At 50.1% G+C, this 25,291-nt stretch overlaps 1 protein-coding gene across 1 annotated transcript in view; it reads right to left on the reverse strand.

Annotated features, from left to right (window-relative positions):
* Nucleotides 1–25,291, reverse strand: part of FSTL4 (follistatin like 4) — a 415,914-nt gene that overhangs the window by 210,586 nt on the left and 180,037 nt on the right. The window contains exon 3 of the mRNA XM_068981325.1: nucleotides 13,328–13,576. Coding sequence (XP_068837426.1) covers nucleotides 13,328–13,576 — 249 coding nt within the window. The remainder of the gene's footprint in view (nucleotides 1–13,327; nucleotides 13,577–25,291) is intronic.

Below are 25,291 nucleotides of genomic sequence, written 5' to 3' on the forward strand. Positions count from 1 at the left end.
GGAAATCCTGCATGAAGCAGCCTTTTTCCTGATCACACCTGCTCAGACCCCCTTCTCCAGGAACACCATCTCAGGCCATCCCAGAGGCCCCTGGTCCCCGCAGGAGTCCACCCGCCGCTGCAGTGAGAGGCCGAGTCTGCTCACAGCAGGCCTGGTCGGTGGCTTGGCTCCAAGTCTGCTGTGTCCTCTGGTGCCTCTGAGGAGCACACACATGCTTCCCAGCTCATCCTGACCCAGGGCCAGACTGGGCAGGGCTCACTGCAACATCTCTGTCCTTTTATAAAAATCAGCACACACACAGAAAGCATAAGAGGAGCAAAGACCACAAAGGAAGAAATGTTTTTTAAAAAACACCATTTCTTTGCTGAGACAAGAGTGGCTAACAGCAAGGTTACTGTCAGCTCCATGTGTGAAAATGCCTCCCTCAGAACAGAATAGGGACACAGGCACCATCTGCCTGTGAGTTTTATAAAACGATGGTGAGCAGCAATCACCTAGTGCTTTAAGGGTCCGAAGAGTTTCAAAGCTTGTTTCCTTTTGTTAATCATAAAAATCGCTATAGGTAAGAGGCGGACGTGGCAGAGAAGTGGGTGCCAAGGCAACATGAAGCATTCACAATCAGAAAGTCAGAGAGACGTGAGCTTGGAGGGCAGCTCTCCCCTCACCAGCTGAGTGGTCTTGGACAAGTCACTAAACCTCTCTGAGCCTCAGTTTCCTCACCTGCCAAGTAGGGACAATCACAGTCTTTACCTGGGAGGGCTGTGTGGACTGACACACAGTGAGGAAGGTGTGATGGTGAGGAAGAGTGATGAGTACCCAGGTGTGGGAGCAGCACGCAGCGTGCGCTGCTTGTGTTACCTGCCCTCCATTCTCATCCAAACCTCTGACCTCTTCAAAAGGATGAGATGCGTGAACTCATAATAATTTGCTGCAATTTTTGGAGATTGTAAATGCAGCCAACTGAGTCCCTGAGGAGCTGCAACCAAAGGAAGCCTGGCAGAGCCTTCAGCTCGAGTTACTTCTTTCCCCAGTCTTCTAGACAGGCACGTTCAAGGGTGCATCTTGCTTCCTGCCAACTGTTTCTCTAAATGAGTCCATGGGCTCCTGCCGGCATTTCTCACAGGAAAGAAACCACGTTTCCCAGCAGTGGGCTCTGCCTTCCTTCTTAACAGATCCCTGTTCTCATTAGGTCTTCCTGATACCTGCAACTGTTTGCCCTGAGAGCCATAAAACTCTTTAAAATGGAGAGTTTGTTGCTTTAAAACCATGAGCAGACGGACACAGAAAACAAACTTACTGGTTACCAAAGTAGGAGTGGGGGCGGGGGGAGGGATATATTGGGAATATTGGATTCAAAGATGCACACTCCCATATATAAATAAACCACATGGATTTACTGTATACCGTAAGGAACTATACTGAGCATCTTGTAATAACCTATAATGGGAAAGAATTTTTTAAAAGGATAACATAAGCACATACAAAAATATATACATATATACACATATATATATCTGAATCATGTTGATACATACCTGACACTAATACAATATTGCAAATCAACTATACTTCAGTAAAAGCCAACCAAACAGAAAACACCATGAGCAGAGTGTTTACTGAGAGAAGCCTGGCATGTAAATAAGACCTTCACGCTACTACTGTCTGGCAGGGGGTGGCATGGGGTGGGGGTGAGCAGGAACATAGGCGAAGGGAGGAGAGGGGCGAGAAGTGGGCAGGGGGAGAGAGGATGAGGTGTGGGCAGAGGGTCAGAGAGCTCAGCTGGGCACCCTGAGCAGGGCAGACGGGGCTCACCGAGGCGTCTTCTAGACTACCAGGGATAGGCCTGCGGCTGCACCTCAGCTGACCAAAGTGGGCGGGAGTGGACTGAGGGACAGGCAGTGGGACACAGTCCCCTACGGAAGAGCAGGAAACAGACACGCCTGCCAGGCCACTGGATGAGCCCTTTCTTCCCGCTACAGAGAGACGCGCACCACTCACACCCGCTGCTTATAACAAGTGAATGGGGTTCACTGCATCTGGTGATTTTAATTACCTGCAAGCAAAGTGATTTTACTCCTTTCATTTAGGGTAGCTTCGTGAAAGTATTAACAGTTTCACTCCGAGTACCTTCATTAATGAGGGCTCGGAACCCATCAAAGGAGAAGCAAGAACAATGAGAAGCAGGGCAGAGGGCAGGCTAATGGGGACCAGGTGCCCAAGTCCAGGAGTCCCTGGGGAGCTCTGCCCTCAGCAGCTTCAAGAACACCCCATGTTCTGGACACTGCTCCTCCGTGGCATGTGGCACAGGGCTGGGCACAAGTCTATCCACAATAGGAACATGGGCGGTTCCTGTGCCTCAAGACACTGTGGAGGACTGAGCCCCGGCTTTCTGTAGCTCTGTCCCTTGGCTGTCCCGGGCGGGGACTCAGCTCCACTCGAGAGAGCTAGATCTCCTTAAGCATGCCTTTGAGGAGCCCATTCTGCTGGGGAAGGTCACCTCTCCGTGGGCTACCCCGTGACCACTTCCCCAACTCCTCTGACTTGTTTCAGTTAATTTGGCACAGTGGTAAGTGGCACCTCCCTCTCTTTGGAGAAAAAAGATGGTTCAGACTAGTACCTTATTTCCCTGTCCAGAAAAGCAAGCAGAGAGTGGGCACCCATGTCAGCCACAGGGGCTGCAGGTGAGTCCGGGGATTGGGTGGGGTCGAGAACCAAGAACAGGCTTACTGGACTCATGGACCCACCGTCCTCCCAGCCACTGGCCCCTTTAACTCCTATGTCATCAGGGAACAGAACCTGAGAGGGACTCCGCGTGCCCAGAAGAGCCAGAGAGCCCTTGCCCTCAGCCTGTTAGTAAGCAGCCAACACTTTCAGGCAGGGGCAGAGTCAACATATTTGAGTTGTGGCTGGTCTGACAGCTGCTGAGTTTGTCACACAGATAATTAGATAAACTGCTTGAGCACAGAGATTCAAAATGCGGTGTCATTTAGCGGCTGCTACAAGGGGGCCTTGATCTTAATTGAAGGCGCAATAGGGGAGAACCTTAAAGAAGTCCCAAATCAACTTCTTCTCGCTCCAGTAATTAAACATCTGACTTCTGATCATCATCCAAAGCTCCCCAAGTCTTGGCCGTGGGCTCCACTAAGTGGTGCTAAGCACCCTGAACCAAGGGCCTCCCTTCTCTTCATGCAGGGCGTTTCTTGAGCAGCCTCCTACACAGAAGCTTGGGGAGCAGGACGCTCCATGTCACCCCCCACCCCACCTTCTTCTGCCTCCCTCCTCCCTCAAGTCCCCTCAACTCCTAATGTCATCAGGGAACAGAATCTGAGGAGGATTCCTTATGGATCCACACCTCTTCAGCTGGGACCCTGTGATTTGTGTTGAATGGAGGGCTTCCAGCTAGGCCTTCCCATCCTCTCACATGGGGCCCCCTCAGGAACTGTGTGAGCCCCATTTAACATATAATCATCAATGTGTGCATTCATCTATGAAATGAATGGAACATCTCCAATAAGCAAAGGATGGAAAGACAAATCACATTTCCCCACTCATAAGGACACCCAGGATAGCAGGACATGTACGCTAACTCTTGAGAGTCCCGTGGACAGCCAGAAGATCAAATCAGTCAATCCTAAAGGAAATCAATCCTGACTATTCATTGGAAGGATTGATGCTGAAGTTTCAATACTTTGGCTACCTGATGTGAAGAACTGACTCACTGGAAAAGACCCTGATGCTGGGAAAGATTGAAGGCACGAGAAGGATGAGATGGTTGGATGGCATCACTGATACAATGGACATGAATCTGGGCAAACTCTGGGAGATAGTGAAGGGCAGAGAAGCCTGGAGTGCTGCAGTCCACGGGGTTGCAAACAGTCAGACATGACTTAGTGAGTGAACAACAACAACAACATGCCAGCTAACAAGAAGTTAGAACCAAGGGAGGACACTGCTCTTGCTAGAAGCTCTGACGGTAGCTTGGGACTTAGGCAGGAAATCCCCTGGGCCCTGTAGGTTTATCTCAGTTAAAGGGTGAAGCTAGAAATACTTGATGAGGAGCTCCTAGACAGGCCATCTTTTCCAGCCCATGGCACACCCCTCCCAGCTTCCTGGGATGGTGATGAAGGAGGAGGTCCCCTCAAGGCCATCCCTGGGTGGGGGTGCTGAAAACTAGAAGGAAAACATGGCATGGTGGCTAAGCGTTTGGGTTTTCAGTGCTGACAAGGCCCCACTTGGAGGAGGTGTCTCTTTACCTCTCGGATGTCTCTCACTTTCTCTATTCTGCTCCAGCAGCCTTGGCCCCCTTTTGATCCCCAAATGTTCCAGGAGAGCGTTCACATCAGGGTCTGTGCACTGGCTATTCCTTCTGCTGGGATGCTCTTTCCCTGGATATGCAAACACCTTGCTCCCTGACCTCCCAGCCTCCTCCAGGCCTTTGCTCAAAACTCACTTCTCATGTTAGATTCTATAACTTATTTCCCTGTCTTCGTCTCTGTTGCACGTGTCACCACCTAAGACACCTTATCTCTTGCTTACTGTCCCCCTCACACAACTGTCTGCACTGCGAGGGCAGGAATCCTGTCTGTCTGTGTATTGCTGTATTCTCAGTGGCCAGAGAAGATGTGACTCATAAGAAGTGAATGTTCTCTGAATGAATGGACGGAAGAGTTCAAGCAGCAGAGCAATGTGGCCAGAGTTACCTCTTGGAGGGGTCGCTCTTAAAGCCGCATGGAAGATGGGTTTGAAGAAGTTTCTGACCAGGAGCCAGGACAGGGGGTCTGGGAAGAGTCAGAAGGACTGGGGCTGGCAGGACCAGGAAGAGTGACGATAGCACTGTGGGGGGAATGTAGTCAGACAAGGCCTGGAAAGCACTACCTGGGCTTGGAATTTACAAGGGCAGAGTGATCTTGGTGGGGACAGGAGCCAGGTGCAGACCCTGGTGGGCAGAGTGTGGGGGAAGCTGGGGACGTGGAGGCAGCTAGCGCAGGCAAGGCTTTGGGTGACTGGGAGAGAGGGAAAGGGAGAGGAGAAATGGTACCTTAGGGATGCCGGGATAAAGCCGGCTCTGCTTGGCTTTGGTATGAGAATATGTGAGCCTGTCAGTGGACACAGAGGAGGAGTGGTTGGAATAAGGAGCGGGTGCTGGGAAAGAACAGGGAACACTGTAGGGGCCTCAGAGACTGCAACTTGTTTCCGTAAGTGAAATCAATGCAGTGCGAGACTTTCTCAGCTCAATAATTTATTAGCAATTTTTAATTACTGAAATGTAATTAATTCATCCAAAGTGTGGCAGTTCTGTGACGCACACCACAAATGCTAAACTGATAGCAGCCTTGCACACTTGCAGGGTGCTCACACTAGGACTTGCATAAAATCTAGAGTAAATATACAGAGAAGACACATGTTTAAGTTATGTTTCTTGATCCTGGAAGCAGATACTATAAATAGGATGACTGGGACCCAAGGGCCATTGTGCTGGGAGGCTATTGGTGATGCTTTGATGCTGGCAGAACCTATGGGGGAGGCTGCAAGGAGGAGATGGTCCATGAAAACTCCCATTGGTCCTTGAGGTCTTGGGGATGTCTCTGGCTACAGCATGGCCACACAATGGCCCAGAGAATAGGGGTGCTGCAGACGTGACTCTGACCTTTCTTTTGGCTGTTAGTTCTTTGAAGTCAGGCCTCCAGTCCTGACCCTGCTGGTGCCCTCAGGTCCTGCACAGCCTGGCCACCCAGTGGACATTCAACACTGTTTCTATCTCTTCAATAAGCAGTGCTGGGAAAGTTGGAGAGCTGCATATAAATCAATGAAGCTAGAACACACCCTCACACCATACACAAAAATAAACTCAAAATGGATTAAAGACTTAAAAGTAAGACAGGACACCATAAAACTTCTAGAAGAGAACACAGGCAAAATGTTCTCTACCATAAATTGTATCAGTGTTTTTTTAGGTCAGTCTCCCAAGGCAATACAAATAAAGGCAAAAATAAACAAATGGGGCCTAGTGAAACGTATAAACTTTTGCACAGCAAAGGAAACCATAATCAAAATGAAAAGACAACCTATGGAATGGGAGAAAATATTTGCAAATAATGCAATGAACAAGGGCTTAATTTCCAAAGTATACACACAGCTCCTACAATTCAATAACAAAAACTCCAAACAATCCAATTGAAAGATGGGCAGAAGACTTAAATAAACATTTCTCCAAAGAAGACATACAGATGGCCAATAGGCACATGAAAAGATGCTCATCATCGCTAATCAGTAGAGAAAGGCAAATCAAAACTACAATGAGGTAGCCCCTCATACCAGTCAGAATGGCCGTCACTAAAAAGCTGATAAAAAATAAATTCTGGAGAGTGTGTGGAGAAAAGGGAACCCTTTCACACTATTGGTGGGAATGTAAATTGGTTCAGTCAAAACAGTATGGAGGTTCCTCAAAAAAATAAAAATTGAGCTACCATGTAATCTAGTAATCCCACTCCTTGGTGTATACTCAGACTAAACTAAATTTAAAAAGACAAATCCATCCCTATGTTCACTGCAGCACTATTTACAATAGCCAAGACATGGCAACCACCTAAATGTCCATCAGGAGATAAACAAATAAATGTACATGCATCTATGTACGTACACAGATACACACAATTGAATATTACTCAGTCATCAAAAAGAGTGAAATAATGCCATTTGAGGGAGCCTGGATGGACCTAGAGATTATCATACTAAGCGAAGTAAATCAGAAACAAAAAGATGAATACCATATGATATCACTTACAAGTGGAATCTAAACTACGACACAAACGAGTATCTATGGAGCAAAACCAGATCCACAGACACAGAGGTCAGATTTGTGGTTGCCAAAGGGGCGAGTGGGCTTCCCTGGCGGCTCAGCTGGTAAAGAAGCCAGCGGTAATGCGGGACACCTGGGCTCAATCCCTGGGTTGGGAAGATCCCTTGGAGAGGGAACGGCTACCTGGAAGGTCGGCCCCCGGGGGCCATGATGGGTCGGCCCCTCCTCTACCTCTGCGAGAAGGTCCCTAACAGAAGGATCCTCCTGGATCCCGGGGACCAACGACAGCACACTCCGCCAGCTAAAGCCGCCCCGCCCCAGCCACATAGAAAAACCTATCAGCTTGCGACGCCGCGAACCGGCAACCTATCCAAATCCCCATCCACTAGCCCAGCCATCCCTTGGAGCGTGCATATATAAACAAACTTCTTACACGGTGGGGGCACGCGGATTTCCTCGACCTGCCCCGTTCGGGTCCGGGAACCCCACCGGGGAGCGCTTCGCCATTAATGCCTGTAAGACATTCTTTTGGTGTACCTGGTCGTCTTTTACCTAACACTACCCACTCCAGTGCTCTGGTCTGGAGAATTCCATGGACTGTATAATCCAGGGGGCTGCAAAGAGTCGGACACAACTGAGCGACTTTCACTTCATTTCAAAGAGGCGAGGGGTTGGGGAGGAAAGGGTTGGGAGTTTGGGATTAGCAGACGCAAACTATCATGTACAGGACGGCTAAACAACAAGGTCTTACTGTATAGCACAGGGAACTATATCCAACATCCTGTGATAAACCATAACGGAAAGAATACACATGTATGACTGAGTCATTTTGCTGTACACACAACATTGTAAATCAACTATACTTCAATAAAATTAAAAACAAACCAACATCTATGAGTGAGACAGCTTGGTGGAAAATGGCCACATTCCCCTGTGTGGAGCCCACAGGGAAGGCCAGGGAGGGTACAGGGAGATTCCTTTGCCAGGCCTGGGGAAGTAGCAGCGGCCTTTGACAGAATGCGGGTGGGGTCAGGAGTGGAAGGGCAATTGGAAGAGACTGGAAACAGGAAGGGGGTTAGGAGGAAGTGGAGGCCAGAGCATGCTAAAGGAGGGCACACCCAGAGGCTCTGATTTTCGTCTCTGGGCCCCTATGGCAGCTGCTGAGTTTCCCTCTCTTTCCTTAGGGGAGAGGAAGTGGCTGGTGCTCTGGTGTGGGGAGGGGCTGTGAGTTCAGGATAACTCAGCCGGCTTTCCTGGAGAAGCTCCCAGCTGGGCCTCTTACTGACCTGCACAGCCAGGAGGCCCAGCCCAGCAGAAGGGCCTTGCCCACTGACCATGGCACCTAAGTCCTTCCTCCACAAAGTCTCCTGGGGGAAAAGGAAAAGGCAGTCTCGCCTACTGTGAACATGACTTGCTGGGACTGAATTGAAAACAGCCCCAAAGTTGGGGGTGATGATGAAGGGTGGGCTACATCAGCAGAGCTCGAGGACTAGGGGCCTCGCTGGGGCTCTGGGTCCCCATGTGGGGAAATGGGAAGGTTGGACTAGCTTATCTGACAACTACCTAGGTTGGCACACAGGCCTGTCTTTTACCCTCTTGTCTCCATTCCTCCATAGTCTCAATCATCAACCCCAGCTCCCTGTCAGGACCTGCATTTTAATCACTTGCTCCGTCCTGAGAGTCTGCATGTATTACCACTTCATGTCTGCACCCTATGAAGCCCTTATTCACTCTTCAAGATTCAACTCAATTGTCTTTTCTCCAGCTCCCTCCCTAGACATTCCCCTTTTCATCCTCAGGTGGACCAATCCTTCCCTCGGCTGGCAGTTCCCGAAAGCCTTTCATGCGTTCCAGAACCTTCCTCTAAACCTGGAATCAGGAGTTCTTGGTTCTTCTCTTCCACCTCTACAAGCTTACCAGGTGAACCTGGATGACTCACTACATTTCTTTTCAAAAAGTAAGGCAGTTGGAGAAGGGTTTGGAATTTTGATCATTTGGAGATCAAATTCCAGTCGCTCCTTAAGTAAACATGGAGGACAAATGCTCTTCTCTCCCCTTGTTCACAGGACATTCACACCCTTGACGTCTAAGCCCATACCGAGTGTAATCACACGTGAGCAGGGCTCCTGGAGCCTCCTGCATCTGTCCCTTGACCGTGCCCCGATGTTTGCCATGACGTCACCATTATCCTGAGTGATACTGATACTGCTTAGAGAAGAGCATGCATGACGATGTGCCTAGCACTGCTCATTTTATGCTCACGGCATTCTATGAGGTAGGCATTATCATCATCCCATCTTCCAGACGTAGTGAGACAGAGAGAGCGTGTGTTTTCCCCAAGGCAGTGTGGAATGGCCCCATGGCTGGCCTCAAGCTGATGCCTCTGGCCCTGTGCCACCTGCTCCCTCAGTGTGGGCCTCCCCATGATGCTTCCTCAGGCCCCAGCATTTCCCCGTTGTAGGGACCTCTCCAGCAGCATAAAACCAAATCCCTAGGGTGTCTGCCCCCACCATAGCCCTGTGCCCGCTGCCCCTACACCTGGGGAAGCTGACACAGCTGGGAATGACAGTATCTCTCCCTGGCAGGGCAGGGAAGTGCAGAAATGCCCTGGAGGCATGGGACTCAATTTATATTCCTAAAGGTATAAGGTGCTAAAGTAACAACATCTAAATACCCCAAAGAAGAAAAAAAGTCTTTGGCAGCAAGTTGTATCGGCTCTGCTAACTTGTAACAGAAGGTTGAGTTTTTATTCCTGTGTTCAGCCACACTTCAGGAAAAAAAAGGTTTGCTAGTGAGCCTATAGTATGTTTAACTTTCAAAATAAAGTGGCAATTATTTCCTCTGATTTCATAAGTCTGGGAATTCCCCTCTGAAGCACCAACGTGCACTCACAAATGCCATGCAGGATGAGGAAGCTCAAGGGTCTGTTCAGAACTGAACCTCTGACAGGCTCCTTTCTTCCATAATGTCATGGTTTGTTTAGAAAACTGCCTAACTATGACATTGTATCATCTAAAATAATACAAGCCTGGCGTGCGGAGTGATGGCTGGGAGGCAAGCTCCTCTTCTCCCACAGCATAGGAGATAGAGCATGAACTCAGAACTGAGTCAGGAAAATCATTTTAAAAGTGCCATTCGGTACGCAAATAGGAAGGCCATGTCACAAGATAACTTCAGACACAAACTCTAGAAGAAGTTAAAGGTGCAGAGAAATCTACCCACTCTCTTGGTGTTCACTGGAGGTATTTGGTGCTGAGGACAAATGCGACTAGTTCTGCCCCGAGGAGACAGAGAGACAGTATCCCACCTCCTTCATCCCCCTGACTTTTCGGATGTCAGGAGGGCTGGTATGGAAGCTGCCCACGGCCGCTGAGACAAGGCTGCAGAGTTCAGTTTTGATTTTCTCACCAGTGAATGAGCCCTAAATGATGTTGTATCTCATTCTGTATTCACACAGTATTCCATTGCCATAGCAACTAGAATGTGTTACCACAAGTTTTCTTGTATGTGGTCTTTGAATGCTGACTCTCCTTCCTTGCACAGCAGTAAGCACCGTGTGACCTCAAGTGGTACCCCCAAGAAGACACCCCCCCAACAAGAGTGTAGGGAGGGGCTCTGGTGGCAGAGCAACTGCTCTGAACTGCGGTGGCCCGGCCTGGAAGCCCACATCTCCCTTGCTCCACACACTCCAACCCCATAGGGACCATCCTAATATAGTGACTTCTGGGGGGTAAAGAAAACCTCAGAGAATGAAGTCGTAACTTCTCTTTGTAAAGTCTGGTGGGAAAAGAGAATGAAACACGAAGGATTTTATAATTTTTGTTTGGACAGGCAGAAAGGTATTTTCAAGTTTCCTGGATCAACAACTCCCTGGACATTTGGGACAGAGACACATTGTCATCCTTGGAGCTCAAGACAGTGTTAAACACTCTGCTGCCATCTTGGGTGAGGACTGTAGGAAGCTGTCCTCTATACCCACCCTCCTTCCCCCAGAGAATCCCATCCTGCCTCCCTCTAGCACTCTGTCCATCCATTACCTCCTGCTCCCTGTGAAACCCATGGTTCTGGCAAAGATGGAGGTTCTCTCCCAAAGCACCCTCCTTGGGCTTGCCTGCCTCCACGGCCACCGGGACTCTGGGGTCAGTGAACTGCTTGCTGGATATTCCCCATGTAAACACTAAGGGAGGAGAAGTCAGCTGGCCCTCCTGCCTCCAGGGACTGGAGCTGATGCTGAACCAGAGGCAGTGAAGGCTTCTCTGTGGGATTCAGAGCCAGGGGATGAGGTCTGCAGAAAGGGGAACCCTAGCTGCAGGTGGACATCTCCAGGAGAGCTTGCCTCTCAGCACCTCCCACCTCCACTCTCCATCTACCAGCAAGCTGTCCACGCCTAAGACCTGCCGGGCAGGAGTGCCTGTCCCTGCTTCTGCATCCCCTCACAGCTCGTGCGTCTCCCTGCTCCAGGCCTGAGGCCACCGCGAATTAGATAAACGATGACAACAGGTGTCATTAATACCCGACCTGTGTAATGTGCCTGGCCCATGCTAAGTGGTTTCTGTGCTGCATCTTACTTTTCTCCACAGAGCAGGTGGAAACTGCCAGCAGCCCCTTTCTACAGCTGAGCAAAAGGCCCAGAGAGGCGGAGTCATGCACTCAAGGTCGCACAGCTGGCCTGCAAACCCAGGTCCCTCTGGGACCTTGCAGGCACCTCTCTCCATTGAAAAAGGATTGTTTGGAGATCGGTGCTGCCACGGTGAGTGGGTGGGATTTCACAACACCAGTGAAAACCCCATTGAATCAGAAGGATTTGGTGGATAAATTCAATCAGCGTGAAGCAGAACCGAGACCTAATCTGCTCGCCCCTTCCCAACTCTCCCATCACCCCTCATCGCAGCAGGTTCTGTGGTGGTTGACTTTCCCTCGCGTGAAATGAGAAATGCTGTTTGAATAACAGATGGTGAGGGAGGCCGTGCACACTCTGATGTACAAATAAAAACCTTTAGAAAGATGCAGTCTGGGGGAATACTGGAAACTGGAGAATGGAACGTCAGTCTATAAAATGCAACATGACCAATAAAGCTGGAGCAAGTGGCCAAGTGTTTTTAGTGCTCACGGCTGCCGAGGCACAGGCAGGCCTGGACTGGGCAGGGCTTCCGGGCCTCCGACATTTTTCCTGTGCTTGTTTTGGTTTGATTTCCATACTGGGCCTCGTGATTTCTGAAGTGCCTCAGCATTCATGTCACAAGCACACCCATGAAAGGGTCCAAGACTCCTCCCATCACAGGATAAACTCAACAGTCCAGAGACCCACCTGCTCCAGGAACCCCTGCCAGGGCCCGTGGGCGAGGAGGGAAAGCTACCTTCCCTAGGGTTACAGGAGGCCCATAAGACTTGGGCTCCTGCATTGTGACTGCTCCTGCCACACGGACCTGATGCCTGGGAGAGGGAGGCCTGAGCTTGGCCCTTTCCTCCTGGAGCCCAGGCCCCCAGCTGTGGCCACACAAAAGTCCCTTTCTGTCAGTGTCACAGGCACTCACTGGCAGCGGGGCTCCATCCCAGCTTTCTCCTCCCCTCCCGGCCCTGCCCCACAGGAGGTCTGGGACATCACACAGGCCTACGTGGGCTCCCCGCTACCCCCAAGATCCCACAGCTCAGGCCAGAGGACCTGTTCCCACCTGCATACAAGCTGCTTCTGCTGTCTCACATCACCTAGATTATTCACGTGTGGCCATTTGGGCTCAGCATCACAAACACAGAAGCCTCTGACATGCACCATTCATCGCAGCCAGAGAGACACAGAAATTTGTGGCCTAACTCTCACGTCCTGGAACATCTGTGAGCTGTTGACACCTTCCTGGTGTCAACAAGGCCTTGAGCCACATGTTAGTAAGATGATATTCCTGTACAAAGAGCCACAGGCCTTGCCCCTGAGGCTCTTACCCTCTGCCAGGAGCTGGCACTGCTCTTCTCACTCAAGGTCAGGGCATGAACACTTTGGCCCCCTCCTCCATGGAGATGGTCTGACATCCATGCAGGACCTTTCTTATCTTGCTCTGAGGTGCTCTAGACAGGCCAGGCGACCACTCTAGGCCAGAGCTGGAGTGACTGCCATGCTGGGAACCTCTGTCCTGGGGTGGGGAGGGGCTCATCTGACTACTTTCTATGCACAGAGTGACCTTCTGATTCATGAGACATAGTCCAGAGGGGTCAGTGTGCTCCCTGCCACCACCTGGCAGGACCCACCCTGTGAGACAGACCCGGGCAGTGTCTTTCAGCCTGGACCCTATGGACATGGGCTCTGCACCAGCCCAGACTTCCTGGGCCCTTCCTCAAGAGCAGGGGCCTCTGGAGGTGGACGCAAATGCCCATGCAGCACTGAAACACTGCTACTGCTTTTAAGGCTCCAATCTTCCTCTTTCTCTATTTTTTAAAAACACATTTAACCTGTAGACTCAGCACCCAGGTCATTTGTCAGAAAGGCATTAGAGGATCTGTGGCAAAACCCACAGAGGCACGGAGCCATCTTCCCACCTTTCAGGAAGCAGGCCTTGCTGCGGACCGTGATGATCTTCTTCCCCAGCAGGCAGGCAGCGCGGTGGAGCTCACAGTGGTTTTCGTAAACCCTCCCGTCTGAGCCACACACGGGCACGTAGCTGGGCCGGCAGGCCTCCAGGCATCGGCACTCGGGCTCCCCCGTCTCCCTGCTGAGCGTACACCTGCTCCCACGGCCGCACAACTTCTTCCCGCAGGAGGCTGGCTGCTCGTCGTGGCTGGAAAGTCCTGCGAGGCACACAAACACAGAGGGTCAGCCGCCAGCACTCGGGGGCATGGGCCACCTGCATGGCTCTCTCAGGCTGTGTTGGCCAGAGTCTGCGAAGCCGAGGCATCGGGGCTCAGGCGCCCCATGGGGCCCCTGTCCCTCCAATGGGTGGTGGACAGGAGGCTACAAGCAATGCCTTGTCATGTAGAGCCCAGGTTTTATGTCTGGCTCCCACCAAACATCCCAGACACAACCCCTGCCTGTCCTGGGAGGGAGGCGTAAATAGAGGGCCATGTGGAGGTGGTGAGGTACCAGTGGACCCTGCTGACTGACAGGCGGAGGGCTTGCCAAGGGATGGGGGCTTGAGCCAAGGTTCCTGTAACCACCATGCAGCGAGCATTTGCCTGCCTTAGGGAGGAGACCTGACGTGAGGAGGGGTTTTGTGCAGGAGTCGGGGTGGGAAGTAAGAGGTGCAAGATGTGGGTCTGTCTTGCTAGATTCAGAGAGCCAAGTGGAACTTCAGTCTGATGTGTTAGGCACTGGGGAGCCACGGTGGAGACTAGTGAGTAACAGTGCAGTAACGAGAAAGTGGCTCTCTAAGTGTCTAGGGACGGGAGCAGCCAAGGCAGGGAGGTCAGAGGTTGACCATTTCCTCTGGAAAGAGTATGGTTCTCCAAGACAAAGGAGCAGTGGCAGCACCGGCACTCTACTGCTCAGCCCTTCCCTGGAGGCTCAGAAGGTAAAGAATCTGCCTGCAGTGCGGGAGACCTGGGTTCAGTCCCTGGGTTGGGAAGGTCCCCTGGAGGAGGGAACAGCTACCCACTCCAGTATTCTTGCCTGGAGAACTCCATAGACAGAACAGCCTGGTGGGCAACAGTCCCTGGGGTAGCAACGAGTCAGACACGACTGAGTGACTAACAATAACAACAGTCCTTCTGGCGTAATACTACAGCCTGTGTCCACGGGCAGGAAGGCTGAGATCATGGAAACAGCAGCTGCCACGGTGCTGTGTGTCTCCTGTACCCAACACACACCCATGACGATGTCAGGCAGTGGTGTCCCGAGCTCACACACCAGAGCAGTGGGGCAGAGTGGTTTCTTGCTGAAAAGGCTCACTTACGTGGATGCTTAAATAAGCATCCATCACCTATGGGACATTCCTCAGGAGCCCAGAAAACTGGATGATGGCCACATGGCATTAATGGCAACAGATAGGAAATTGAGAGTTATAAAGGGATATCAAAACACAAATAATTGAAACATGTATACAGATTTTATGGCCACAGAAGTCTTTGCTTTTAAGTTTTAATTAAATTTTCTTCAAAATATTGGCAAGACAGAATGGCCCTGGCAGTCAAGACTGAACTTTCAGCCTCAACTCCTACTCTATGGGATTAAAATGCCTAAGGAAAAAAAAAAAGAAAAACTTGTTTTTGGTTAAGTCTGCTTTTCATCATTATAGATTTGAAAGGAAAAAAATCAGTTATCAGTAGATTAACTGCTTGATTCAATAACTCATTTAAATTCTTCCAGCCTTGGAAAGCTAAGAAATATTGACTTTTTCTTGAATCATAATAAACTAGAAGGTCAAAATATCTCTTAGCAGTATAAAAGTACAGATCCTAAGTGGGTGTGTGAATCTCCTTTTATCCACTTTGCTAATTGTTGGCGTGTCACTGCAAAGACTCAGTGGCATTCATGGGCCCCCGCTCACCCTGCTGGCAAGGCTGACGGGCAGAGGAAGCCAGGTTGCTGGCTCAACAGTGGGAGGCTCTGGGCTGGAGGCCCCCCACCCACAGTGTTTATGGCTGCTTTGCCACGGAGCCTGTTTGATTAGCAAAATTCTCCTGGGTTACCCGGGAAAGTGCTGGCAGCTACTAGAAGAAACTAACAGGCTCTAAAAATATCATCCTTTGTTTCTTTCCAAGATAATGATGCCTTTGTATCACAATTTCATCAACTTTCCCATGTGATGTGAAGGACACCCACTAGTGGCTCCATTTAAGAAACTGAGCCCAGCTTTCTGAGCCTCTGGTCTCACAGTGCCTGCTTTGGGGGCTTTGCCCTGGCTGGGCTGCCCATGCAGACAGGCTATGCCCTCTCTCTGGGTACCTCAGCTTCAGTGTACCCCTGGGGCCCATTTCTGCTACCCCTGCCAGTAAGAGTGCCCCTCTCTGAATCCCCCAAGCCCAGGAGGGCCTGCCTGACTCTCTGGCCTCAGGAGATGCCCAGGGTACAGAGCCTTTGTCTTCTTGCCCTTGCCCCCATCACTGACTCAGGATTTGTGAAATACAATAGTTTTCAAAACTGTCCTCCCTAACTCTGTTTAACCTCTAGGCTAGAAGCTGGGATGGGAGGATAGAGGGGGCCCGTATGCGGTGATCTGCTCAGGGGTGTATCTCTCTTGCTTTCTCCAAGTGGGGAGCTGGAGGGATGACAGTACGAAGGGGAAGCAACTGTTTGTAGAGATGGGCCTTCGCTGGGGTACAGGGGGCTGGAACCAGGAGGGGCAGAGCAGGAAGGCCCTTTGGAGACCACTCAGTTCAGTTCAGTCGCTCAGTTATGTCTAACTCTTTGCAACCCCATGAATCGCAGCACGCCAGGCCTCCCTGTCCATCACCAACTCCCGCAGTTCACTCAAACTTATGTCCATTGAGTCGGTGATGCCATCCAGCCATCTCAACCTCTGTCGTCCCCTTCTCCTCCTGCCCCCAATCCCTCCCAGCATCAGAGTCTTTTCCAATGAGTCAACTCTTCACATGAGGTGGCCAAAGTACTGGAGTTTCAGCTTTAGCATCATTCCTTCCAAAGAACACCCAGGGCTGATCTCCTTCAGAATGGACTGGTTGGATCTCCTTGCAGTCCAAGGGACTCTCAAGAGTCTTCTCCAACACCACAGTTCAAAAGCATCAATTCTTCAGTGCTCAGCTTTCTTCACAGTCCAACTCTCACATCCATACATGACTACTGGAAAAACCACAGCCTTGACTAGACGGACCTTTGTTGGCAAAGTAACGTCTCTGCTTTTGAATATGCTATCTACATTGGTCATAACTTTCCTCCCAAGGAGTAAGTGTCTTTTAATTTCATGGCTGCAGTCACCATCTGCAGTGATTTGGGAGCCTAAAAAAATAAAGTCTGACACTGTTTCCACTGTTTCCCCATCTATTTCCCATGAAGTGATGGGGCCAGATGCCATGATCTTCGTTTTCTGAATGTTGAACGTCAAGCCAACTTTTTCACTCTCCTCTTTCACTTTCATCAAGAGGCTTTTTAGTTCCTCTTCACTTTCTGCCATAAGGGTGGTGTCATCTGCATATCTGAGGTTATTGATATTTCTCCCGGCAATCTTGATTTCAGCTTGTGCTTCTTCCAGCCCAGCGTTTTTCATGATGTACTCTGCATATGAGTTAAATAAGCAGGGTGACAACATACAGCCTTGACGTACTCCTTTTCCTACCACCTAGTCCAGTGCAAACATCAAAGGAAGGGCCAGTTGGCATGGGCAGGTTCAGGGAGAACCCCCTGAACCTGAGCCTTGCCCTCTGAGATGCCCACAGCCCAGGCTGCAGCCAGCGCCTCTGAGGAGCAAGCAGCGCTGCACTGCCCAGGTCTGATCGTCTTGCCACTGCGGCTCTGGGGGCCTCTCCCAAGCTGTGCTCTGAGGGGCCAGTATCAAGAAAACACTCGTGCCGACCTGTGCTCATCCAAGTTGCCAAGAACACTCAGGTTCTCTCTGACATGGAAATGGGCTGCTGGCACATATATGATCCCTAATGATTTGCAATGAGGACAAAAGTCACTTGAAAGCCCTGCACCGCCCTTCCTAGTCTGTGGCCGGCAGGCCCACAGAGAGCTGAGAAGGCTGTGCACAGGGGTTCAGGAGCCCCGGCCCTGCCACCAAGACACCTGCCAAGTGTGGTTTCAGAAACGAGCCCCTTGTCGCCACTTCCTCCTTGTTATTAAAACAGAATGAATTCCCCACTCCTACCAGGACGATGATAAACCAGTAATGGGAAAGGTAACCAAGTGAGACTGCCAGCAACTGCCTACAGTATTTATGGGTACGACCACGATGCCTGGAAAAGATATAATGCGCTTAATTTATAGTCATAAAGAAAGTCATTTACCCAGGTTAGAAACCGATCATCTCACCAAATAAGTGCTTTTCAACACTAATTAAATTTACTGAACACAGTCAGACATGGGAATTGTTACATGAAAGTTCTGGTGGCAGAAGAAACAAGTCCATCTGTACCAGTCAGTGCTAAAGCCTCCCTCTGAGATTCAAATGAGGATTCTCCACGTGACTGCCCCAGACCCGGAACTGCTACCTCAGGGCATGGGTGGAGGCAGTGGAGGATAGCAGCGGTCAGACAAGCCACCCAGCCTGAGGGGAGGGATCAGAGGGAGCAAGCCTTCCCCATTCACCAGGAGCAGGAAGCCTTTCTTGTTTTGTGACCATTGACCGCAGGGCAGAGCACAGACAATTTGGCTCTTTTGCTTCCAAACTCTGACTCAGTCTCTAACTGGTTCCTTGCACAGGGTACACCAATGAGCGGGCATCCTCTCCGAGGAGGATATGGCCCGAATGGCACAGGAGGGGGAACCCCTTAGTGTTCCACTCTGGGATGCTCATTGCCTTCAGGTACGTTTGCCCAGTGCGGTGTTCCGATGTTCCGTCTGAGAACTCAGCCTCAGCTCACCCTCTGAGGAAGCCCCTCCCCTCACACAGCCTGTGGAGGTCATTCTTGGTCTCTCTATTAGCAGTACTGCCTCAGTCCCCTGGGGAAGGGCTTGAGCTGAAATCCCCACTACCTGGCCCCACCCCACCCCAAAGCCCTAGTGAGGTGATGGCGTGGTTTTATGGTGGCTGCAGAATCACGAGTCACGTACAGATGTGAGAGCTGGACAGTAGAAATAAAAAGGCTGAGTACCGAAGAATTCTTGCCTTTGAACTGTGATGCTGGAGAAGAATCTTGAGAGGTCCGTGGACTGCAAGGAGATCAAACCAGTCAATCTGAAAGGAAATCAACGCTGAACATTCTCTGGAAGGACTGATGCTGAAACTGAAGTTCCAATACTTTGGCCACCTGATGCAAAGAGCTGACTCACTGCAAAAGACCCTGATGCTGGGAAAGATTGAGGGCAAGAGGAGAAGGGGGATAACAGAGGACGAGATGGTTGGATGGCATCACTGACTCAATGGACATGAGTTTGAGCAAACTCTGGGAGATAGTGAAGGACAGGGAAGCCTGGCGTGCTGCAGTCCACGGGGTCACAAAGAGTTGGACACGACTGAATGAGTGAACAACAACAACGGTGGCTGCACACTCTGCAGGGCCCAAGACAGGCCAAGGAGACTGAGATGTGGACACTGGAGGTGAGAGGCAGCACAGGCAGTCCCAAGAACTGGCCACCCTGCCTGCTGATGGCCTCACTGCTGCCTGCCCTGAACTCCTGCCTGTCACTGAAGTGGCCTCTGGTTTCTGCAGACAGAATGTATTTGTACAGGCATGAAGGGCCCACCTGTCAGCAGACATAGGCATGCACAGATTATATGTGTTACTTCTGTGCATCGATAGGGATCCAGCAGGGAGCTGAAGCCTGTATCTTGTGCTGTGGGCAGGTTTTTTAAAGACCTACAGTGAGGGCTTGCATTTGGAAGAGTGTGTGTAGAGGAGCAGTGATGCGGGCTGTATCAGCTGGAGCTGGGTAATGGTCACAGTACTTGCCCACATCTTCCCTGACAACTCAACCTTAGATATGCCCAAGATGGTCTGGAGACAGGGTGTCTGGTAAACTTTGAATCTGTCATTGCAGAAGACACCCAAGTGCCTTGGAAGTGGTCGCAGAATTCAGGTTTGTATGAGAGCCAGGCAGAGACCCAGGTCTACAGCCGGTGCAGTTTCTGCACACCGTGTGGAGTTGGGGGTAACAACCAGGCATTTCAGGAGTGCTTGCCAGCCAGCCCTCCACCCACCCATTCATCCAGTCAATATTTATGGAGCACCTGCCATGGGCCACTACTCTAGGACCCTATCCTAGGTGCCGGGGACACAGGCAGACGGGGGCCCTGGCTTCAGTTCACTGATATCACAGAAAGACGCACGAGAATGTGAACAAGTGAACACATACGGGCAAATGTGGGCTGGAGAAAAGGGCAGGAAGGAGTTAAACAGGGCACTGCAGTGGGCCGGCTTCCGTCTGGAGGTCAGGGAAGAGAGGAGGTGAGAGTGGACCTGAGATCTGAAAGGTCTGAGATCTGGCAGAGCCCCAGACCCCGGACAGCACAGCAGCTTGGGGTGCCAGAGCCCAGGGTACAGAACAAGGCGGGAGAGGCACCAGGGTCAGGCCTGGACTGCTTCCGGGCAGATCTCACAGGGCAGAACCAGTCTGTAGAGTCAAATTTGCTGTTTGCCCATCTGTATCCCCAGGGAAGTGGGGTGACTCTGGCTCCCTGAAAGCTTCAGTCAGCTTGTGGGAACTCAGCGTTGGAGGGGAGCAGCATCACCTGCTCCACACCTGGTCGAAAGGCCTGTCCTCCAATACCCACCCCCGCCCCCTCACCCCCGACCCCAGCCCAGGCACCCTTCCTCATATTTACACGAGCTTATCTAATCCTCACTTAGCCCTTGTAACAGCCCTGTGGGGTAGATGCACTGACCTCACTCTGAATGTGGCATGTACATCTGCCCACTTTACAGACTGGGAAATATGAGTCCTGCAGTGACATGACGATGGTCAGACAGCAAGTAGACTTTAGGTGGTGGAGCCTAGATTTGAATGAGTCTCACCCCAAATCTCTCAGACTTGGAATAATAAGCTCAGCCAGGAATATGAGTTCCCTCAAGGAACCCAGGCCAGAAGGGTTCAGATGTCTAGTCTGGGCTTCTCCAACATCAGGACACACACAGACGTCAGCACTCCTGGCCAGCAGGATCTCTGCTGCTCACACATCCCAAGAATATGCAGCCTGGAGGCCAATTTAGCAACTTTTCTGAGGGCTATAGGCTTACAGCATCACAGGAGAAAGTCCTGCTTGGATCTTAGAACATGGAATTCTAAACCCACAGGTTGCATGCATGGACACCTGGCCCGCAACCCCCTCCTTCCATTATGATGTCTCTCAGCCTCAGTGGCTCCCTGCCCCCTTCCTCTGGCCTTTTCCCCTGAAATTGTTAAGGTGACTGCTGGGCAGACGTGATGTCCTCTCAGTGACCACACAGCGCGTCCTAAGCCCAGACCACTGTGTGCTTCATGAAAGAAGAAGTTTGACCAGCTTGGAAACACTTGACCAATGTTCCAGCTTCCAAAGCTTAATAGAAACATATGGCTACCTATCGCTGGAAGGTAATGGTACTTGTTCTGTGTGTGGCTCACAGATACTAAATTAAGGTCTGACAAATTGGCTTCAAAACACACCAATCAGTCAAAGCCAGAAATGCTTGGCACACAGAGAGGGAAGAAGGACTTCTAACCCTCAGCAGGCTCTCAATTCTGCCTGAGGAGCTTGATTCTAACCAATTCTATAGCAGACCAAAGCCCAGACTAGGATAGTACACATTGTCCCACCTCCCCGGGCAGGGTTTCTGGAGGTAACTATTTCTGGTCAGGGATGAAGAATGTAAGTGCCAAAGGACACTCCTCTAAAACCTGAAAACGGGACTCTGACGAGGATACAAAATGAGCAGTGTTTAAGACGTATTCAACTGGGTTACGAGGGACCCTCAGGGAGGTGAAGCTGGTTCAAAGGAGAGTTGGTGGAGGTACAGGTGTTGCAGAGATTAGGTGGGATAAGACTGCCAGGAAAGACAGACAACTGGGGAATGACCTACAGGGCAAGAACACCATACCCTTTGGGGGTTATTTTTTCCACCAGCAAGAAATAGTTTGCATTTTTACTGGAAACAAATCTGCAAGTTAATGTGTAATGCATAGTGTGGGCCTTTGATGACACAAACTAATGAGGTGAACAGAGATATAACTCCCTAGTTCAGAATGGTGCAGCAATTTGGGGTGAGTCTGTTAAAAGATGTTCTTGTATGACACAAGAGGACTCGCCACCCTCCCTTGGCCTTATTCCCAAGCTCTGGGTAATTTTCCCAATGTCAACAACAGTGGCAGATGTCACCTGAGTCAGCTGCCAGGAATTTCATCCTTGCCTCCTTCCTGTGGAGCCCCCAGCCTCACAAAAGACCCCAGGAGGAGGAAATGAGACTGCAAACCACCGAGCTCAGCTCTGCTGGACTCTCACTCGACAAAGACAGATGAGGTGTGTGGGAATGCGAGGGCACGCTGGAGCTGGACGTGTATGGTGGACTTATCCTAGACCTTATGTGATTCCCGAATCCCACCCGGGTTTCGAGTAACTCAAGGTTAAAGCTCACATTGTTCCAGCCCCGGGCTTGTCAGCTGTGTGAGCCCAGTCAAGTTTCCCACTCTCTTTTCCCTCTAATTTAAATACGAGAATAACGATGCTTTGCCTTTTACAGGATTTTTTTTTGAGGATTAAATGAGCTGATTCATGTGAATGGCTTGGCATATAGTAGGTGCACAATTCAAACATTTGGAATGACAGGTTGAATAAACAGACTGAAAAATAAGAAACCATTTGGTTTCACTGACATAAGTGTACATAAGTGTGGGTTAGTTACAGTCTTCAGGAGGTCTGCCTTAATGAAAAGGGGAACAAATTCATACTGCAAGTATTGCCTGGTTTTAAAAGGCAGAGTCACAATAGCACACTTCATAATATCTTGAGGAAATGCTTCCCTTGAAGTTTCCCCTGCACTGGAAACTTGCTTGACCCAAGTTAAGTTTGCCCAGCTTTCGGGGGCATCTGAAATCACACATTCTCAGGGCATGGTGAGCAGCACTGGCCTGCAGCCTGCACTCTGCACCTCAGGGCCTCTGATCTGAACACAGTTTCGAAAGCAGCCTGGACGTGGGCCCCGGTCCGGTGGCTGTAGCAGGCTGCTCTCCTCAGTCAGTCCTGGTGTTTCTCTCCCCGCTGGGAACCTTTTGCACTGTCACACCATGCCTCCCTCTATAGTGTAATGATGACAGTAAAGCTACCCGAGGCATGATTTCTAGAGCTTTCTCCCTGAGGCCTCCCACAGGCATACTCCACTTAAAAGGGGCTCCCAGACTGCTAGCCTGGATCTTTATCCGGCGGTTTGCTGGCGCTCAGCACTTCTCGCTGTGAAAGTGGGGACCCCCACCCACATGGCTCCCCAGATAGTAGAGCAGGGCCTCTGTAGCCAATCTCCACCATCACTCAGAGCTCCAGGGTGGGCATGCAGTGGTCTCTCTGGTTTCAGAGCAAAGACCAGGTTCTACTTCTGCTGATGAGAGCTTGGCACAGGGCCTGGCACAGAGAGGGCAGAGGAAAACATCAGAAGAAAGACCAAATCTTATTAACACACTTCAGAGACCTAAGACAGCTGGCTGGAGGTCTGAGTAACCAGAAATCAATGGTTCTAAAATTCTATCATGTATACTATCATGTAAGAATTGAATCGCCAGTCTATGTCTGACGCAGGATACAGCATGCTTGGGGCTGGTGCATGGGGATGACCCAGAGAGATGTTATGGGGAGGGAGGTGGGAGGGGGGTTTATGTTTGGGAACACATGTAAGAATTAAAGATTTTAAAATTAAAAAAGAAAAAAAAAAAAAAAGAAACAGACATGGCAACATAAGTAATAGAGTAGAAACTGCGGACAGCATTTGGTGGGAGAATGGACTGGACTGGATTCTGTCTGGATTCCACCAAAGCAAACTTCTTTCACACGTGAGCTCAGTTTCCATATCAGTAACATGAGGGGGTACCTAGAAATCCCTTGAGACTGGATTTAGGATGTCTGTAAGAGCTTGTGTGCTAACATGCACATCTTTGGGCTGTAGTACAACTATGATAATCCCTCCTTCTTTCTTTTTGCCTCTATTTGTCCTACCAGGTTATCTCAACTGGCCTTTGAAGGGTTATTTTGAAGACATTCTTGGGAAGAAAAGCTGCATAAAAATGTGAAGCACAATTGGATTTTTGCCCTTGGGAGAGTTTCCTTAACAAAATGGTTTTGTTTTAGAGCACTTCCTCCAAATACATTCCTATCCCCAGGTTTCCATTCTTTGCCTAAAGCCTCTCCTGTTCACATCTGTCTTACGCTCTGTCTCCAGGGCCCTCATTTTTCCTCCTGGTACTCAGCTCCCTTGTCACTTTCTCTGGGTCCTCGGGGGTCCCTGCGTCTTCCAGCTGAGGGGGGCAGATGTTGCTGCTCTCGGTGGGTCCCCTCTCTTACTGATACCTCATTATGTGGGTTTGTTCCTGCTTCTCCACCAGCTAATGACTCAAGGCCGTGACATCTTGGGCTGTCTCCAATTATTTCGAGGATTATTGTGGAGACACTCAGCATGAGCCACCAGGATGCTCCCTAACACTTTAGACCTATGAGCACAGAGGGGATTGCTAAATCCTTCCAGGGCCATTTACCTGCTGTACAAATGCTGCCCCCAGGTCGACACATTATCTTGGTAGATCACCGATCATTGGTGTATCTTACAAAACAGAATAATATGTACTTCTTGATTATTCCTTTAAAGCAAGAAATGGAGTGCAACAAAAATATCTGATATTAGCACAGAAAAATTTAGTACTTTCTAGTGAGAAGGGTGGGCTTCCCAGGTGGTACAGTGGTAAAGAATCTGCCTGCCAATGCAGGAGATGCAGGTTCGATCTCTGGGTCAGGAATGTTCCCTGGAGAAGGGATTGGCAACCCGCTCCAGTATTCTTGACTGGAGAATCCCATGGGCCAGAGGAGGCTGGCTGGCTACATTCTATGGTGTTGCCAAGAGTCGGATATGACTCGGCAACTAAACAACAATAACCACCAGAAGGGTATCAGTTTCTCCTCTTAAAGACCTGTGCTTTTCTCTCAATCATAAAAATACATGCTGGATAATATAGAAACAAAGGTCAGGAATAGTATCAAATAGATATTTCCATTTCTACTCGGGTTTGCCTGAACCGAGCAGCTGATGAGGCCTCTGGCAGGTGGGCCTGGGGGCCCAGGGAGGCTGGCTGTCTATCCTGCCTGAACAGCTGGGTGTGCTCCAGCTCTGAGCCCAGGAGTGCACACGCTGAATGGCGAGTGGGAGACTTCCTTCAGATGTCTCCGCAGGGGCCCAGCGAAGTATTCAGCATCTGAACCTGAGCTCGGGGAGCAGGCAGTGGACAATAACCATCCACATTAGGGGGTCTGGCCTCCAGGGGGAGAAAGAACAACCAGAATTTGAGCTGCTGGAGAAGGATAATAACTTCAACAGTCAACAAGATATCAAAACTCCAGGAGGAGTGAGCACAGCACAAAGAGGGTTTTCAAGAGTCATGATTTTTGAACCAAAAAGAAAATCAGAGGAATTTAAAAAGAGAATAGTCAGCACTGGGACTCAAATCTTCCAAGATCAAGTAGGGTACGTATCTCAAGGCCCGGAGCAAAAAATAGAAAAAAAAAAAAGTTCTGAAATACAGTAGTCATTCTAAATAAAAACTTTAAGGAAAAAAGGCACAGAGGACAGCCTCTAAATATGTCCTTTTAAATGGTCAACCACTGCTTCAAGTAAAGATCAGGAGCCAGACAGGGGTACTTGTCATCACCCATTTTTATTCAAAAAGGAAGTGTAATAAAACAAGATGAAACATTAGTAAAAATTTGGAAGAGGCAACTAACAATT

The sequence above is a fragment of the Capricornis sumatraensis genome, chromosome 9, assembly GCF_032405125.1.
Source record: "Capricornis sumatraensis isolate serow.1 chromosome 9, serow.2, whole genome shotgun sequence".
In the NCBI taxonomy this organism is placed as follows: Eukaryota; Metazoa; Chordata; class Mammalia; order Artiodactyla; family Bovidae; genus Capricornis; species Capricornis sumatraensis.